Source organism: Lepidochelys olivacea (assembly GCF_965140295.1).
Source record: "Lepidochelys olivacea isolate rLepOli2 genome assembly, chromosome: 12".
Lineage (NCBI taxonomy): Eukaryota > Metazoa > Chordata > Testudines > Cheloniidae > Lepidochelys > Lepidochelys olivacea.
The window spans coordinates 30,240,504-30,259,112 of NC_140422.1; the positions used below are offsets into that span (position 1 = coordinate 30,240,504).

An 18,609-nucleotide genomic window follows, 5' to 3' on the forward strand; every position below is an offset into this window, starting at 1 on the left:
TCTTCTCACAATAGAAGCACATTTTAAGGTTATTCTTCAAATGACAGCAAACAAGACCAAGGTCAGCACTTTGAAAAACTAGGTTATGCCTGGTCCAGTAAATCCCAAATATGATAAAAGCTTCAGATAAAATAGGCTCAGTTTGAAGGATTTATTGTACATCATTAAAGGACATGGCTGGTGTAACACAGCATGTTTGTAGCTTGCTTTAAAGTTGTTTTACTGATACAGGGAGTGAGGGGAAATTGCTACCACCACTGGGATTCAGACGGGTGCGGCGAACTGTTCAAAGGCAGACAGGTCTCTGCAATGATGTTGTTGTTTTATCCTTTTGCTGGGCACATGTGGTGTCAACCCATTTTAATGCTCCCAGAGCAGAGATGGAATCCATCATCAGGAACTAGCTGCTTCCAAGAACCAGCATCAGACAATGTCCTATAGTGGTGATAGGAGCCACTGGCTGTGGAGCCAAAGAACCCTGATAGACACATTCTTCATGGGATTGGACAAAGCTGGTCAGCTAGTGTGTCAAAATGTCAATGTTTCTGTTTTTCAATTAACATTTTACACAATTTCCAGTTTTGGCAAGAAAAGGGGGGACAAAATTTGACAAAAAATAATTGAAATGTTTTTCTACTCTTTTACCATCTATAGAGCTGGTTTAAGTATCTGAAATGTTAAAATGTCAGTGAGAACTTTGATCAAAATTTCAGTGAAAAAAAGATGGGGAGAACATTGTGCTTTTTTCTTCTGATTATTTTTTTCTTCTTCTTTAACCACTCTGCTCACAACCCTGAGACTGAGACCGATCTGACCAGATTCCATCCTAAATCTTTGGTGCGGTGACTAGCAACATTGTCCAACTGGCAAGAGAAGTCCAGACCTACCAAAGCTGGAAGAATCTGTCATCCTTCAGCCAAAGGTAAAAATTCCATCCTTACTCATAGACTTCAAGGCCAGAGGGGATCATTGTGCTCCTCTAATCTGACCTGCACATTGCGGAACATAAACCCTCACGCACCCACTTCAGCAAGTGCCCCATGATGCAGAAGGAGAAAAATCCCCAGGGTTCCTGCCAATCTGACCCGGGGAAAATTCCCTCCTGACCCTAAATATCCTTGAATAAGGAGCAGTGGTAAAGCCTGCCCCAACTGGACCAAGTACAGATGCTATTCAATGATCTTCCATTATTCCTGTTCCTGAGCTGTGCTTGCTGGAAGATGGTCAAAGAAAGACATGGTCTGAAAGCAGTGAGGGCTGTCCTTCCATGGGTTTAGCATTTGGCCCCGAGAGGCAGGAACGCGCAGTGATTGCTAGTCAAGAGTCCGTAGTGAGAAGTTTCTCCCAGGTAGGGGAAAAACGTTTTTGTTGCCCTCTTGGCTACACGTTGTCGTGCTTGCTCCTCAGTTTCGTTGCTTGCTCACGTGCAGCTAACCCGGTGCATCTAGCAAACACCATGCTGGCTCGGTGATCCACCCTACAGAAAGAGCCGGAAGCTGCACGTTTGTCTTGCTTTGCTCTTTCAGGCACGCTTCGCTTCTGCAGCTTGACAAGCTGTCACAGCAATGGAGGGTGGCTTGGTTCCCTGCTGACGCCGCTTTTGAAAATCACCTTGCGCCAAGCTCATCGCTTGGAGCTCAATCTGCGCCTGCGCCCCGGCGAAAGAAACCGGCTGAGATGGATGACTCCTGTCAGCGTCTAAAGCAGCCCGCGGTGGCAGAAGAAACTCACGCTGGGGAGCGGGTAATTGCTGGATCTACTTGGATCCTGCCATACTCTGACATGTGTTCTGCCCCCCTGCTACGAAGTTGTACCCTCAACATGGAGAATCTGCCCCTAAATCTGAGTACGAGTGATTAATTTGCGGTGGGAGGGTTCAAAAACCAACCAACAAACCGAAAAAGTTGTCGGAGCCCGCGGGCTCCAGGTGCTGTCTGTACGTTTTGGTGCTGCTACTCCATCGCTTTGCAACCGGCGTCTAGATTGCTGAGTGCGCTCCTAGCTGCTAAATCTGGTTTCTCCGTTTAGACAGTGAAAATGTTGCAGGATCGTGATGAAAACGTGTCTTCCTCGAGCAGAGTCCACAGAGCAGACCAGCGCTTTCCCAATGAGATTCGCCACTACAGCAGGCTGCAGGACAGACCCCCCCCGCCCCCCCGACGGCAGAGCAGCTTCACTTGTGTTTTTTAGAGTGTATAGTTTGGAGCCAACAATTGCCAGGGAGGAGCCAGATCCAGCCAGGGGCTGGGTCTGGGTTTTTTCAGTGTTAATGTGCGGGGATGTGTCAGGGTCTAGAATTGGGGAGGGAGGGAGGAAGCGAGACTGTCTTTATTTAGATATTAGAAGGGGAGGGCTCGGCACCGAAACGCGGCAGCATCCCGCTACTGGCTCTGGTTTGCTTTCGCAGCCCTCCTGCTCCGGGACGCGTGGGGGCGAGGCTGGAGTTCCCTGGCGCCGCAGCAGCGGCCTGACTTGATCCTCTGGTTCTGACTGTACAGTTTCAGGGCTTGGCCCCCACAAACCGGCAGGCTCCGGGTCGATCCAGCCTGACTTTCCGCCAAAGCTCCCTGCCGCACTGAGAAACTGACCCCTTGGGGTAAGGGTACCACCCTGAGGTGGGACCCAAGGGAACTGGGTGGCACCGCCTCCATTGTTTATCCTGGCTGCCTAGTGGAGGAGGGCCCTTGATTTCACCAGGGAACAGGAGGGGGGATCGTGCTGGGAGCCGCAGGGAATGAGGAGTAGAGGCGAACGGTGCAGCAGGGGGAGCGACCGGCGGGGCTCGGGTGCAGCAGGATCCGCCGCTGCCGGGGCGTGGGCGCCTGGGCTGGCGCTTCCCTGGGTCAGGGGGTGGGGAGCGGAGACCGGGGGAGCCGCTCCTCTGCCCCGGCGCCGGGGTCCGCTGGCCAGGCGGGGAGCATGGAGGAGGCAGGCGGCCGCCTGGACGCGCAGTACGAGCGCCTGGCGCTGGACACGGCGCTGAGCACCCTGCTGGCCGTGCTGCTGTACGTGGCGGTGAAGGTGAGCGTGGACAGGCTCCGCCACTGGAGGGCGAGGGTCTCGGTGCTGATCGTGGGGGCTGGCCCCGCGGGGCTGACGGCCGCGCTGGTCGCTGTCCGCTCGGGCAAGGTGCTGAAGCTGACGCTGCTGGACGAGCGCTGCCGGGCAGCCCTGCTCTGCAGACCCCAGCAGATCGCCCTGCAGCCGCGCAGCGTCCGGTTCCTGCTGGCCCTGGGGGTGGATTTCGATAACATGGAGGGCTGCTGGGACAACGAGCACTTCTTCACCCGCATCGGCGTCTTCCAGGAGCACCTGCTGAGCATCCTGGAGCAGCAGAAGTACAGGCAGGAGATCCGGATCCTGCTGGGCACCAAGGCAAGTCCCCGGCTCCCTGCAGTCCGCGCTGCAGCGCCGAGTTACACTGGCTCTGCCTGGGGACTAACTTCGGCTTGCCCCTTACGCCCCCTCCCCTCTGACTCCTTAGGAGGGGAGGGGGGCTAGGGCCTGACCCACTAGACTCACTGGGCCCTGTTTTTGCCAATGGGGTGCAGGACTGCGCCTCTGAGGGCTAGTGAGTAAACTTGTCCCCGCCGGCTTCCCCCCGCCGCCCCAACTTCCTTCAGAAAGGGCCCGATCCTTCGATTTGGTCCCACGGAACTGGGTGAGGAGGGGGCCAGCACCTTACCGGACTGGGCCCACGGCTTGGGGGAGGGACCGCCCCTGGAGTTCTGTGTCCCAGTCGTTAGGAAGGAACTGTGCAGCAGCCCCCCCCCCCCGCTAAGGAGGGAAGGGAGGGATCATCACCAGGATGCCTCCCTTATTGGAGCAAAATACACGGAAAGAGGAAAAGGTAGAGAGGAAAGGTGTTCTGGGTGTGGAGTGCTACCTTCCTGTCTCTGAAGTGTGGGATGCCTTCTCTGGAAGAGGTCGTTGGGAAATGGTTCTGGCTCCTGTGCACACTTTTTTTGGGGGGGGGGAGGGACAATGTTTTTTCTCAGAAGTTCACTTTGCAATGTTTTGAGCTTTTCATCATTTTATTTTCAAAAAAAATGTTGGTTTCCAAATATTTGGGGGGGGGGGGCGGGTTGCTTGGGTTTTTGGAGGACGGGTTTTTGACAATCACTCCCCCCATATATTTTGTTAAAAATTGACTTTCAGTGGGAATTTCTACTTAGTTGAAACCCTTTTTCTATTTAAACATGATTACTGGAGTAGGTCAAAAGTTTTTATTTGTTAAGCTTCGCGGGGTAGGGGCATCGGGTCCCCAGGAGGAGAAGGGGAAAGTATATATTGTTGTCAGGACAGGATTACAACTAGCTTGTTGACAAAAATAAACAAGCTTAAAAATTAATTTTTCAGGATTAACTTTTTTTAAAGTAGGACTTCTTCGATTTTGAATTACTGTAGTGTAACTGAGATCAGGGTCACCTTGTGCTAGGTGCTGTATATAATTAGAGTTTCTGCCCCAGTGAGCTTACAACTGAAACAGACAAAGGAAAGATGATATCCCCATTTTACAGATGAGGAACTGAGCTACAGAAAGATTAGTGTGTCGATGAGTGTCACACATGGAGTTTGTGACAGAGCAGGGAATAGAAACCTACATCTTGTGGGTCCCAGCCCACAGCCTTAGCCATCAGACCATCCTCAGAGCTAGCCCTGTAATGTTTAGCCAGAACTGCAGTTAATGGACAGTAACTGGCAATCTGAAACTTGTTCTGTATCTTCCTTTGTATGGTGAAAAATAGGTCAACATAATTTATTTTATTACAAGCAATCTTTATTTTTGCTATTATGTTGTTTTTAGATTCCAGGCAGCATATGTTTTCTTGATTCCAGTGTAATGAGTCAGATGACATTATGTTAAGGGTTACATTGACACACTGCCATTTCATATTTACTTCAGCATGTATGAAATTAAGTTAGTGTACATTACAGGATTAATTTAGCCAATAATGAGTTGTTGTTGTTGAACAGATCTATAAATCTAACATACTGTTAAACTAATTACCATCTTATATATTTAGTAGCGTAATCTGTCTCCGCCAGCTAAAGTAAACAGAGTGGAAAAATATAAAGATTGAAGGCACTAAACAAACTGTAGCCAGCATCTAATTAAGCAGGGAACAGATATACTGAAGGGTGACCTCAGAAGGTTCAGTTTGGATGCGAGCATAATTTAGAAAGACTGTCCAGGTTTAACAATGGAACTAGCTTTGGTTAAATGCATCCTACCCAATTGAGGATTAAGATATTCAGCTCCAGGGACCTCAGTTCAAACAAGCTTGATCTCCTCTCTTATCCCCTGTGGACAAATACAACTAAACACATGCACAACCCACCACATACATTAGCAGAATTCAAGCATTAAGACATCTGTGCTGAAAGTGAGTCCTAGACATGAAATAGCAGGGAGTGCTGATGGTCACAATTCTAATGCATTGACAGAGCTATGTGAGGAATGCTTACATCGCACTAGCCTATCCAATATTTGCCTAAACTCTTATTAGTCCCTCACTAAGGCCTTGATCAAGCAGAGTATTGAAACATGTGAGTAGTACCGCTGCATTCAGTGGTTAGCTCTCCATTGGGGGACTACCCATGTAAACTTAAGCAATTGCCTTGCTGGATCAAGTCCTGTACATTTTTGATACCAACCTCATTGAAATCAATCCAGTCTTTGGATCTGCCCCAATATTCCACAATTCCTATTTTGGAGAAATAATATCCTCCCCATTCTTGTTCAATTATATTGACGGAGATGCAAAATTGTGAGCCAGTTTCAAATCAGCAGGGGAAAGTGTTCATCTTGACATCATTAAACATTGTCATTGTCCCAGTGCATGAGAGGTTCCAGACTCCTGTCTGTCACATGGGTCATCAAATGATATAAAGATTGAGAAGTAGCTGTGCCACCAGCTAGCTAAGGGGAAGAGTATGTCTTCCCTTCCCAGCTGGCTAAGAAGTTGGACCGGTCTCTGGCCATTGGAACCTACTGTTCTGAGTGGCTTGTTTTTGTCTGGAATCTTTTGTTTAGAATCAATAAAAGAAAGCCCTGAAAAAAGTGATTTGAAACTGTCACTGAGGCTATTATTCATCTTCTCTGGATAGGGGCTCGTCCACTACTCTACAAGGGGCTATTTTATTCTCCTTGTCCATTCAAGCCTTGACCTTTATTAGACTGTAAACAAGGGTGACAATTGTGAAAGTGGCTTTGTGATATCAACACCTATCCAGGAACTGGGCTTGAGAACAAAATTGCTATCGGATTATGCTAAATTCAGCTCAGTAATGACTAAATATGAATATAGCACATTACCAATCTCTCATCATCCAATCCAACTCATGATACATTATATAAACACATCTAATAATATTTTATGTTCGCACAAGGCTTTTCACTCTGTGACCTTATGAAAACAGAGTACAGATTGAAAAGAAAATTGGTCCAAATCCTGGCTGGTATAAATCCGTGTAGTTCCACTGAAGTCAGCAGAACTATGCACCAGCTGAGGCTTTGATCCAGTATTGCATACTCTTTAATTTTAGAGTATTAACTTTGTTAATTTGCATATTAACAAACAGGAAGACTCTCTCGGTATTGGCTGTTCGTTTGTCGGACATGGGATAATTTTCAGCTAATGGGGACAAATTAAAGCATGATTAATGTTCAATTTCTTGCAATATAACAGATAAGTTTGATTTCAAACATGACGTTTTCCAAATGATAGACCTGATCCTGTCTGGTACTGAGCAAATGCAACTCACATTGAAGTCAATGCCTCTCAGTCAGGTCCTAATGTGTTGCTAGAATTCACAATTTCTTTTGAAGACCTGGTTTAAGGAGTATCCCCAGCTGCCAGATGTGGTAGCCATCAAAGAGAGCATGACACTTATGTACTGAGGGGAGCAGGCACACTAAATCATTCTCCAACATCCCTAGTAGTTGATCTATAGAATGGAATAAGCAGCAGTGCCGAAGAAATTATTTTTTGTTCTGAACACCAAATGTACATGTATGATGCACATGTTTTTAAAAAGTATAAAGGGTAGCCTACAGGGAAAGGAGGCTGGGAAAGTAAACGCTTCCTTGGAGTACTTTCTTGATAAGAAGAATGAGGTAAGGCCTCCAAGTGTTTTGTTTTTATATGCCACAATAGACTGGCTCCAACCTACCTCAAGGACTCCTCCTTTCTTCACATCCTTCCTTTCTTTTCATCTAGCACTGAGTTCCTCAACCATTCTTCTGCACAATGTGGCCTCTTTGGAACCAAGAGTCTTCTCTTGTACAATTCCTTTTGTCTCAAATAGCCTCCCAATATCATTGACTTCATCTCACTGAAACTCTCAGATTGAGGGGGGGAACCCCAACCTCTTGTCTCTTGTACATCTCTCCCTTGCTGTTACTTCTTTGTGGAACTGTACTAATTACTCTTAGAGCCTTCTGGCATCTGTATGAAAAAAAAAAGGCATACATATCACTATTGTACCCATATAACAAACCCTGGCCACAGACATACATGCAGGGAAGAACCCAGGCCCTTTAGCATCAAACACAAGTCTCTACCTCTTGAACAAAAGGAGAACACCTTTAGGTGTGAGGAAGAAACACCTGGGTTGGGAGGATGGTGTATTACATGTGCTCAGGTTTCAGAGTAACAGCCGTGTTAGTCTGTATTCGCAAAAAGAAAAGGAGTACTTGTGGCACCTTTAGAGACTAACCAATTTATTTGAGCATAAGCTTTCATGAGCTACAGCTCACTTTATCGGACAGTATGCATCCAATGAAGTGAGCTGTAGCTCACGAAAGCTTATGCTTAAATAAATTGGTTAGTCTCTAAGGTGCCACAAGTACTCCTTTTCTTTTTACATGTGCTCAGTTGGTTTTGGAAGCTAATTCCTATTGCTGGAAAACTTCTTCATGATGACATTCAGCACATAGACAAAATGTTAGCTAAGAAATTTTATAGTCTGAAATAGTCTGGCATGTATTTAGATTGATCTTGCACTCTTGGTCATTTTATACTATTAGTTTTTTGGAGAGGCAACATGGCAGTGATTACAGAACTGAAGTGGGATCCAAGAGATCTGTAGTCTATTCTTGGCTTTGCCAGTGACCTGCTATGTGATTTGGGGCAAGTCGCTTTCCCTCTTTGAGTCTCTTGCTGTGTTTGTATAGTGGGTAGCACAATGGGGCCTCTAGGCATGTCCATAATACTATTGTTTCTAATAATATGTTTATAATGTTTTATCTTATGAGGGGGGTAGAGAAGTAGAAGGAAAAAAAGCAAACTTCCAGCCCTGATGCAAATTTATATGTATCATGCCTAAGGTTAAGATTTTGTCACGGTTATTTTTTGTAAAAAATCAGACAGGTTGCGGGCAACAAACAAAAATTCACAGAAGCCTGCAACCTGTCCATGAATTTTACTAAAAATAACAGTGGGGAGGAGGGAGGGCTGACTACAAGGGAGACAGAAGACTAACATCCCCACCGCCCTGAGGGGGAAGGGGCACCAGCACCTGCCACAGCTGTAGTGGTGGGGTCTAAAGCTGAAGAAGTCACGGAGGTTTGTTAAAATCACAAAATCTGTGACCTCCATGACTAAATCGTATCCTTAATTGTGCCTAGTGCTGCAAAGGTAGAAATTGAGTAAAATGTTGCTTCATAATGCAGAGCAGAAACAAAGCTAATGGGAAAATTTAAGGTTATATAAGCGATAACTGCATAGCAGCAGCAGTAGTGATAGGCAATAAATGTCTCCAACTCCGAAAAACCAAAGATACAGGCTCCAGCTTTACAATCTTCTGAGATGTTTGTTCATGGGTGACTGCCTCTGTTGCTCTAGAGTTGTTGGTTTTATTTGACCATTTTCATAGTTAACATAAATAGATCATTTTAAATGTGAGCTTTATGGTGAACAAAAGGTCATATATGGCAAACACAAAGATAAGACCACTGGGTTAATAACTAAGAACAGTCAAGCAAACAAAGATTCTTTTGCTACTTTCATCTTATCTGATTTGAAATTATGTACAGAGATATATCAGATCTAACTAGTGAAAGCAAGTACCAGTACTATATAATTAAGCAACAGTTCAAGCCAAACTGGCATTTCCAGTTAAGTTTGTTTGCACCCTCACCAATAAAAAGCAAGGCCAAACCATGAGTGTGTCAGTGAACTAGATGTAAGTGGGTTTATTGTTCTGAAAACTCTAACATGAAATATACAATAATTATAAGATAGTGCTCCTTGTCATAAGCTTTACGCAAGCCAGAGTGCAAAATGGGGGTGGGAGGGTGGGAAGGAGGTAGACGGGGGAACCTAAACAAAATTAATAAAATCCCTGAAAACCCTACCAAAACAAGATACAACACTGCACATGCCCCTCCCCCCCCCCAAGGAGGGGATGAGAGGACAAACATATGATATATGTTCTTCATAAGAATGGCCATACTGGGTCAGACCAAAGGTCCAGTATACTGTCTTCCAACAGTGGCCAATGCCAGGTGCCCCAGAGGGAATGAACAGAACAGGTCATCATCAAGTGATCTGTCCCCTGTTGCCCATTCCCAGCTTCTGGCAAACAGAAGCTAGGGACACCATCCCTTCCCATCCTGGCTAATAGTCTTGAACCCTGTTTATAGTCTTGGCCTACACAACATCCTCTGGCAAAGAGTTCCACATCTTGACTGCGTGTTGTGTGAAAAAAATACATCCTTTTGTTTGTTTTAAACATGCTGCCTATTATTGTGGCTTAATGTGCTACTGGAAGGTGATGACTGCAGTATAGGAACCTGCAGAGAATAGACTACTTATACAGATAGGTGGTCACCAGAATGAATAGGGGTTACACAATCTAGCCCTATGTGAACAGAAAGGTGTGATGCAGCAGTATAAGTATTAAATAATCAATGGGCTAAAATATAGAAGCAAAAGTAAAGTGGTTGAATATGTCCACTTTTGGGGTCAAATTTGTGTGGTGAACTCCAGGGATTATGGAGTTATGCCAAGGCTGAATGTTTCCCCATTATATTGGGCACATTCCCCCATTTTATTCATGATTATGCATTAAAGTGTAAATCAGAATCAGTTCTGTAAGTTCTATTGGTGTAAATTGGTTATGTTGATTTTACACCAGCAGAGGATCTGGCTAAGAGGTCTGAAGGCCGGAAGTGATTGTTCTGATGAGCTAATCTGAACTCCTGCATAACCCAGGCTATTTTTACCTCCGTTCCGCGCTCTCTTGTGAATTTATAAATCTTTCAAAATTGTTTACGGTTTTTTTTGTCTTTCATTTCATAACATTCTAAATTTTTTTTCTGTTATTTGAAACTCTTAGCTTGTGCTTTAAAGAAATAACAGTTTCAACTGATATGTACAATTGTTAATGCTATTAAATCGGATATTGCCACAGCTACCTTATATCGAAGTTTAGTCAGATATTTCATATATGAACATCAATACAGAATTGCTTAACAATTTCAGGTGAACTAGAACAGTGGGTGCTCAGAAATACTGGCAAAACTGTCAGACGCATTAATTCTATCATTTAGAGTTGTACTTTTCCATTTACAATATATGTTTGAGAATATTGTTTGGGAACAACTGTTGTGGCTGTGTTTGATCATTATGAAATTTGTTTGAAGGACAGCTCTAAAAACCCCTTAGGCCACAATACTGTGTTTTACTGTAATAGGTCGACATACAACACTTACGGTCAACTCTCCTTTTCTTTCAGTTCTCAGATGACTTTATAAGGAAGAGTTTAGCCTCTGAGTGGCCAAAAATAATTGTGATAGCAGATGGATCCTGTGGAGAATCAAGCTCAGTTCTCGGAATCAGTCCAGATTATATTGTGGAATCCTGTAATGCTTATGGAGCAAATGCAGCTATTGAGAGGCCTGATCAGAGGCAGGTAATGAGAAGAACACTCTTTGCTATCAGTTATTTACTCCCATCTGCTGTATGATGCTCTATACTATAGAAATAAATAGGGGATTTAAGGGCTTTTATGCTGCCATTTGACATTTCCTTACTTTCCTAGAGTTTGCTTGCAAAGTATTTTTCCCACTGAGTTAAATAGGTCACACTTTATATTCTGGGGTATATTTTAAAAGGCTTTTATAAAGGGTGAATAAATGATTGATAGATGTTCTAAACATGTTACAGACACATGAGGAGTATGTGTTGTAGATTGGTAGAAGGTCTTACGGTTATAAGCAACTTACTGACCAGTTGGGCCCTGTAACAACTGAATAACCCTGTATTAAAACATGTATATTAATCATTCCTTACCTCATCAATACCTTATGTAAGGTTATGAATGTTACATAACGGATAACATGTTTTTGCTATTATTTTGTTGCCTGAGTTCAAATTAATTTATTTTCAATATTAAGAAAAATAGACAACCCCCACAGCTTCATATTCAACTTTCTTGGCAAATACAGTAAGTAGGGCTGAACAAAATTACATAAAGGAACAGCTGATTAGAGAAAATGATTACCATGTGCAGTGGATCGTTTGACTGCTAGAATATTAAGGGAAGATGACAAGAATAGACACATGGCACACTATGCCAGTTGCCTTTTCCATGCATTGCTTATTAGTATTGCTGTGTTAATCCCGTCATCCTTTGAGAGGAAAGAAACAAGCCGTGGATGAATAGGAAGGGAAATGTCAAGCTTTATCAAGGCTCAGGACATAGTGTTCATTATCCAGGGACAAAGACTCTGAGAAGAGAGCTCATAGGTAGGCTGAGCATAATTCAATTTTTTTATAATTGCAATAAATACCAATGTTTGTTTTTAAGCATTTTTAAAATTTCTATCTATATACATTTCACAGTTGTGGGAAATTTTGGTGAGCTCAAACAATCTGGGGAGTGAAACCATTTTATTGACATCAAGAGTAAAAAAAATAAAGCTTTATAACTATAAAAACACAAATTGTCAACCTCACGTGTCAAACAATACAAAGTACTGTAAACATCCTTAAATCAAACTTTAAGTTCTCAAGCAGCATTATTTTTACTCTGCCTATCTGTAAACTTCAATTATTATCGATAGAAATATTTTTTCAGCAGTTTGTGTGTTTGGTGAAATCGACATTTACCAACTAACTAAAATAGAATCCTTCCAAGAGCACTCATAAATCACAAGAACTTTAACCCTCACAGGCACTTTTTTTGTTGTTGTTCTTCCATAACCTTACAAATATTGCATTGGCCTGATTTTCAGATTGCCAAGTGCCCATTGACTTTGAAGAGAATTTGCAGTGCTTAGCATCTCTGGAAATCAGGCTGCATGTGTGCAGAAATAACTAGCATTCTAAGCATACTACCAAAATGTCTCTGGGCTGCTCCCAATACTTCTGGAATGTTTTAGTACCAAAAAAGAAGCCAAGGAGGGACTCTAAGTTAACCTATTTGTTCGCATTAGGGTAGCATCTGCAAAGTGGTCCTCACACAAACTGCCCCAAAGAGCATACAGTTGTTTTTTTAAGTTAGTTGCGGTTAACTTGCGTGATTGATCGACAGTCCTAATTTAATCTTTAGGTAACAGATTCCTGTCTAATACAATTGGTAGTGACTGGAAGTCATTATTGTTTGTTACATCTGACTTGCTGGCTTGTGAAATGAGTTTTGGCCCAGACCTGCACTCATTTACACGCTCATTTAAGAACATGAGCAGTCCATTGACATCCTCTGCACTTCCTATTCTGCACCCCTGTCACCAGCTCTAGACATCAGTAGAGAACCATAGACTGGAGGGAAGGATTTGGCCTCAAGCCTTTTTCCATCTTTCTTTTTGACGAGGAAGGGAGAGTTATGGTGATAATTCATGTGTAAGACAAGGGCTGAGAAGATATAGAAAAATACCTAGCGACGTGAGCAATGTCATGATGAGAAATAAAGAAGCGATTTTACCCAACATCAACAACTAGTGGACAGTTAGGATAAGAAAAAAAGTCTTTAGTAGTGAAGTATTTAAATAATTTTCCACAGGAGTAGAAAACAACCATATTTAAACTAGCAATAAGCAGTAAGAATCTCCATAGGGATTTATCTATAATGTTTCTATAGTGCTAGAGTGGGGCAGACCTTTATAGGGGTGTCCAGGAGAGCGTGGAACATACAGGGAGGCTCCACATCTGGATTTCTCCCCAGAGCCCCAAAGGGGCTGAAAGAAAGCCATGCCGTGGTCCCCAGTTCTCCTCTCACTAGCCCATGCCACACTGGATTTGGCCACACTGAGATGGCGCAGACTACATCAGCCTTTACTTACCCACCTTAACAAATACTCTACACTTGTGAGTAAAGGCTGAAGAATCTGGTGCTGTAGTAGCAAGCTGAAATATATGGAACAAAGACTGGCTATTTGACAAAACTGGCTCTGTCGAACTGTCTCAAGTGAGGATAGTCTCAACACAAGCAGAACTTATTTTTTCTTTGCATTATTATGTGGGACAAATTGTGATGTATCTGGGTCCTGCAGATCAATGGATTTGTCTTTGAATGTGAAATTAATTTCCTGTACATGTATAGTGTAAGATGTGTATGTTTGTAATTTACGATTGACACAAGTCATGCAGGAATTTTGTGGTCTCTCTTCCTCCCCCCTCTCCCTCCAGCAAAAGTGCTTAGGCAGCTTCAAATAACTGTCTGCCTTATAAATTATAAACCTGTTCAGTTAATTAAAAGTTACAATTAACTTTGCATTTTATGTGATGTCCAGAGAGATTTTTCCTTTTCTGAGGCAGTTAATTTCTAATAACACACAAGGCCCACCCCTGCAGCATTACTGAAAAATTCTCTAATAATAATTTGCCCTTATGCATTCACAAAAGAATAAAGTATCATTATCCCCATTAACAGATGGGGAAACTGAGGCACAGAGGGGTTTAGTGGCCTGCACAAGATCACACAACAAGGCAATGTCAGAATCAAAAGTAGAATCAAGTTCCTTGATCTCATGACTGAACCAGTGCCCAGTCCACCGGACTATGCTGTGTTCCTATGGAAAAGGCAGTTTGCTTTTAATGTTCTTAGTGCAAGTTCATTGCGCTGAAAACACAATATACTAGTATCCCAGAGGGGTTCTTTTCTCACCCTTCAGCATGAAGAAAAACCATCTAGCACAACATTGGAAGGAAATGAAATGGCAATGAAAATGCATGGGGTAACTTTCTGAATTCTTCTTATCTGGAAACAAAACCTCACTCTCTAAATATTTAATTCATTGCAAGGCATCCTATGTGAGGGTCATCAGGTAGAATCTGTGAAATGAATACATTAGTTAGATTAGCCCTTAATTATATTCCACCCCCCCCCCTTTTTTTTTTTTTGCACTTTATAGGTGCCAACTCCAGAGATCCGTGCTCACAGTCTATATTTTGATCTTTCTGCTTATGGAATGGATATATCTTCCACGGGTAAGGAATCTCTGAAGCCAGGATTTCATCTGAAAATCTATGGGACATTCCGTAATCGATACATGGCTTTGGCATGTCCAGCTTCTGATTCCAAAGTTGTTAGATTCCTACGGCATACTCTCAATTCCTCAGTGAGTATTCAGAACTATCGCTTCTCAAAGAGAGAGTTTCCTGGCCTTTGAAAAGAGTATTATGTTACAATGTTTTTAAATTTGGTAACACCGAGCAAAATTATGCAGCCCTTTATTCAAGTAAAACTTTCATTTATGTCAACTGGAGTTTTGTTCAGTTGCAGAAAATTGGCCCAAATATATACGATTGGAGGCACACGTTCTTGGTTTGAGCCACTATGTAAAGAGTTGAGGTTCCAGTCGCATTGACTGGACACTCAGTTAAAGCGGCATCTTTCTCATGAGCAATATGGGAAACAATCTTTACCTGAAAAGAAAAGAAGGACTTGTGGCACCTTAGAGACTAACCAATTTATTTGAGCATGAGCTTTCGTGAGCTACAGCTCACTTCATCGGATGCATACCGTGGAAACTGCAGCAGACTTTATATATATACACAGAGAATATGAAACAATACCTCCTCCCACCCCACTGTCCTGCTGGTAATAGCTTATCTAAAGTGATCATCAGGTGGGCCATTTCCAGCACAAATCCAGGTTTTCTCACCCTCCGCCCCCCCCACACAAATTCACTCTCTTGCTGGTGATAGCCCATCCAAAGTGACAACTCTCTACACAATCTTTACCTGGGTACCTAAGGTATGTCTACACTACAGCTGGGAATGTGCCTCCTAGCCCAGGTAGACAGACACATGATAGCTCTGCTCTAGCATGCCAAAAATAGCAGTGTGAACATTGTGACATGGGCTAGCCACCTGAATAAGGACCCAGGGGAGCAGGCTGGCTTGTACTCTAAAGGCTGGCTTGCACCAACGCCTGCACCGCAGCGTCCATACTGCTAGCTCAAGTAGAGTTAGCGTGTCTGTCTACGTGGGCTGGGAGGCATGGTTCCAGCTGCAGGGTAGATATACCCTAAGTCAGCTAAGGTTCAGGATCCATCAGAGCTGCTTCTCTTTAAGGCCGTGAGAGACCTGTAGCTCTTCAGAAATATTCAATGTGTTTTTGAGATTTTTTGTGTGTATCTCCTTATGACGGAGTGCTGGAAGCGAGCACTGGAGCCAGCATTGTGATCACCTCAGCATCAGTCAGCTCCCCAGGAAAAAGCTGGTTCGGGATATGCAAGCTAATTAGCAGAATAGACTGGGAGGGCCGATAAACCAATTAGCCCACCAGCTGTGGGGGATATAAAAGACACAGGAAGGAAGTGGGAGGAGTGAGGACCCAGGCTAGCTGTGTGGAGCGTTTTCAGACAGCTCAAGAAATGGAGATCTGTATTAGCCCTTTCCCACAGGGCCAAGGAAGAACCATAGAGAAGCACTAGAAATACTGCTGCACAGCACCGTCTTGGTGTTTGGTGATGGGAATGTAAATAAATAACACAAAGTTGTCACTGACTCCAGAGACCTTTCAAGCTCTGTCCAGTATGTGAGAATGGTGATGGAGCCTGCCCCATTACACTCCTAACAGCAGAGCTGGTGTGAACGCTGTCAGGGAAGTTTTTGTTTCATCAAAGCTGAAATGGTTTGTGAAGATGCATCCATTCGGAGGAAGTTTTTGTTGGGAAGGTTTCTGAGGTCCACAGTGGAGTCTCTGGTCACTTCCACAGACACACCTTTTCAGCACAAAGCCTTTTAACACCCCCACCCCTCCACAAATTTTTTTTTCCATTTCTCATGAAAACAAAACAAACTTCAAAACCTCAAAAAGCTGTCCCAAAACTCAATTGTCATTCTTTGGCTAACTCTACCTATTAGCATTAATGAGGTTTATCCATGTGAATCCCACAGCAACTGATGGGAACATACATGTTAGGGGCAAGATTGAGCCATTTGGCTCAATCCTGAGTAAGGGGTGGCGCACAGGGGGTGGTGAGAAGTTGTGCCGCAGAGTCACAATTCCTCCTGTTACGGCTTTGCTCTGGTGGTGGTGAGGGTAACTTACTACTATGCTCTTTTCCAGGGTGTAGCATATTCCTACTGCACTACCAGCTTATTTCTACTGCAGTCAGCCAGGTCTGCTGGCTAGTGCATTGGGGAAGATGGAGTCTTAGCTCTCCTGTTCCCATATCAGGTGCTTAACTCCTGCTCTCCTCCTTGTGCCCAGATCCCCAATCCAAGAAAGTCCTACATGAATATAATATGTGGGCTTCTTACTCACCCGCATAGCTGTGTAGGGTCAAGACTCAATCGAACTATTAATAAAGGAGGAAATCAAACTGAGCTCACAAAAATTCACACTTGTTATCAGAGTCCAGCATATACTGTGAAAAACATGCAGCAACCTGGCCTTTAGTCAGTGCTGAATTTGTAATGAAGAAATGCTGGGGCTCAAGCAATTATTTTACTTTTAAAATTGGCGCAGCAAGCCTTGATGCAAATTACTCACTGACATTAGCGAGTAGGAATGAGCTCTGTTTTTTACCACTGTCGTGTCTAACGTTTTTAAGCCTTTAGAACATGAAGTATTGCAGAAGAAGTCGGTGTGAGTACCATGCCTAGTGCAGGAACACAAGTGCGTGCTGAAGGTTTTATTAACAGGTTTTCAGAGCTCATACCACCAGAGATCCAGTAAACATGAAGTTTTTGCAAGTTTAACACAGATTTAAAATGCTGGACTCCATTCAACGAGGGAATGGAGGTTCCTGCGTATACATAAGTTGTGCCAAGAAAAGCAATTGAAATGTGAGTAATGAGGGCACATTGTTAACCACTATTCTTCAGAGATCTATTTTTCATGTTAAAAGGCTGTGTAAGTGCAGCCTTTTTTGGGTGTAGCTTTCCCCTTCAATCTCTCTTGAAAAACAAACTCCGGTTCAGATTCAGTGAGAAATTAAAGCATCAGTGCAAGCATCTTGTGGAACAAGGGCCAGGTTTTCAAGAAAGTCATTCCTAGAGCTGGGTGGAATTTTCAGCAAAAAAAATGTAGTCAGTGACACCAAATTATTTTGTGAATTAATGTTGACTTCACCAAATTGTTCTAGATTTAAAAAAAAAAATCCAAACGATTTAGATTTTGGTTCAAAATTTCTCATTAAATTTTATTAACAATCAAATTGTTTTAAAAATGGTCAAAATTAAAAGAAAACGGTGGGTGGCATTTTGGAATGGCAAGCAAACGAAAAATCTTGTTTGTCCAGCTCTACTTATGACCAGATTTTTTTTCAAGTGCTCAGCACCCACAATCAGAGTTTCAAAAGCAAGCAGTACCCAACACCTTGAGTCTCTCTGAAAATCCAGTCCTCTCTGAAAATCCAGTCCTGACACATCGTTCAGTGAGAAGTTTGTAATCTGCTTTTCCGGCTCCTGTATTGTATCTGAAATTAAACACAATTTAACTTTAACATACATTTCCATAACTTCTTGTGGTCTCACTGGATCAGCTTAACACCCCATTAGCAGGCTAAGCAAATGCACCTGCTTTTTAAATTTGTTGGTGATACAAAATTGATGGAGCGGGCAATTGATCTAATATAACTAGCCTTTACTAACGTGTTTGATAGTGTCTCATTAAGCTTTATTTGAAACCAGTTCGAATTGTTTTTGAATCAGAATCAAAAACTGGTCAAAAGACCATAAACAAGAGGCAATAAACAACTAAGTAGCCGCCAGTGGAATGCTTCAGGGACAGGTGTTCAGACTAGTGCTATTAAATCTTTTTATTCAAGTGGCAATTTAAGGTTAAGGCTGAGTCTCTGGGGTACATTTCCAGTTCTACAAGGGTGAAACCCATTGACTTTAAAAGGACCTGGTTGATATTTTCACAATACTTGACAATCTAGGGGCCTAAAATTAACCCATGCTGCTGTGCTTTTCCCCCCAGTTGCATGATTTAAGGATACTATGCTAATCTATCGAGGTTATAATATGACAACCAGCCACACGGTATCTGAGCACCATCTGAGGTGGTTTGACCATGATTCGGTTACAAATGGCAATTGCATAAAGGTCTTCATGGTGTACTTTGTCTCAGAAGTTCAAGGGTGATATGAACAGCATGTCCCTTCTTTCAGTTTGTCACCTTTTATACAGACTTAGAGACATG

The 18,609-nt window shown here is 43.1% G+C and overlaps 1 protein-coding gene across 2 annotated transcripts in view; it reads left to right on the forward strand.

Annotated features, from left to right (window-relative positions):
• The first annotated feature begins 2,883 nt into the window (after nucleotides 1-2,883).
• The window catches only part of LOC311528888 (uncharacterized protein), a 33,501-nt gene continuing 17,775 nt past the window's right edge, over nucleotides 2,884-18,609 (forward strand). Inside the window, exons 1-3 of one of the 2 annotated variants that reach the window (XM_084644379.1) lie at nucleotides 2,884-3,375; nucleotides 10,744-10,920; nucleotides 14,363-14,569. In XM_084644379.1, coding sequence (XP_084500505.1) covers nucleotides 2,920-3,375; nucleotides 10,744-10,920; nucleotides 14,363-14,569 — 840 coding nt within the window. In that variant the 5' untranslated portion in view covers nucleotides 2,884-2,919. The remainder of the gene's footprint in view (nucleotides 3,376-10,743; nucleotides 10,921-14,362; nucleotides 14,570-18,609) is intronic. The other variant, XM_084644380.1, reaches the window with a different exon arrangement.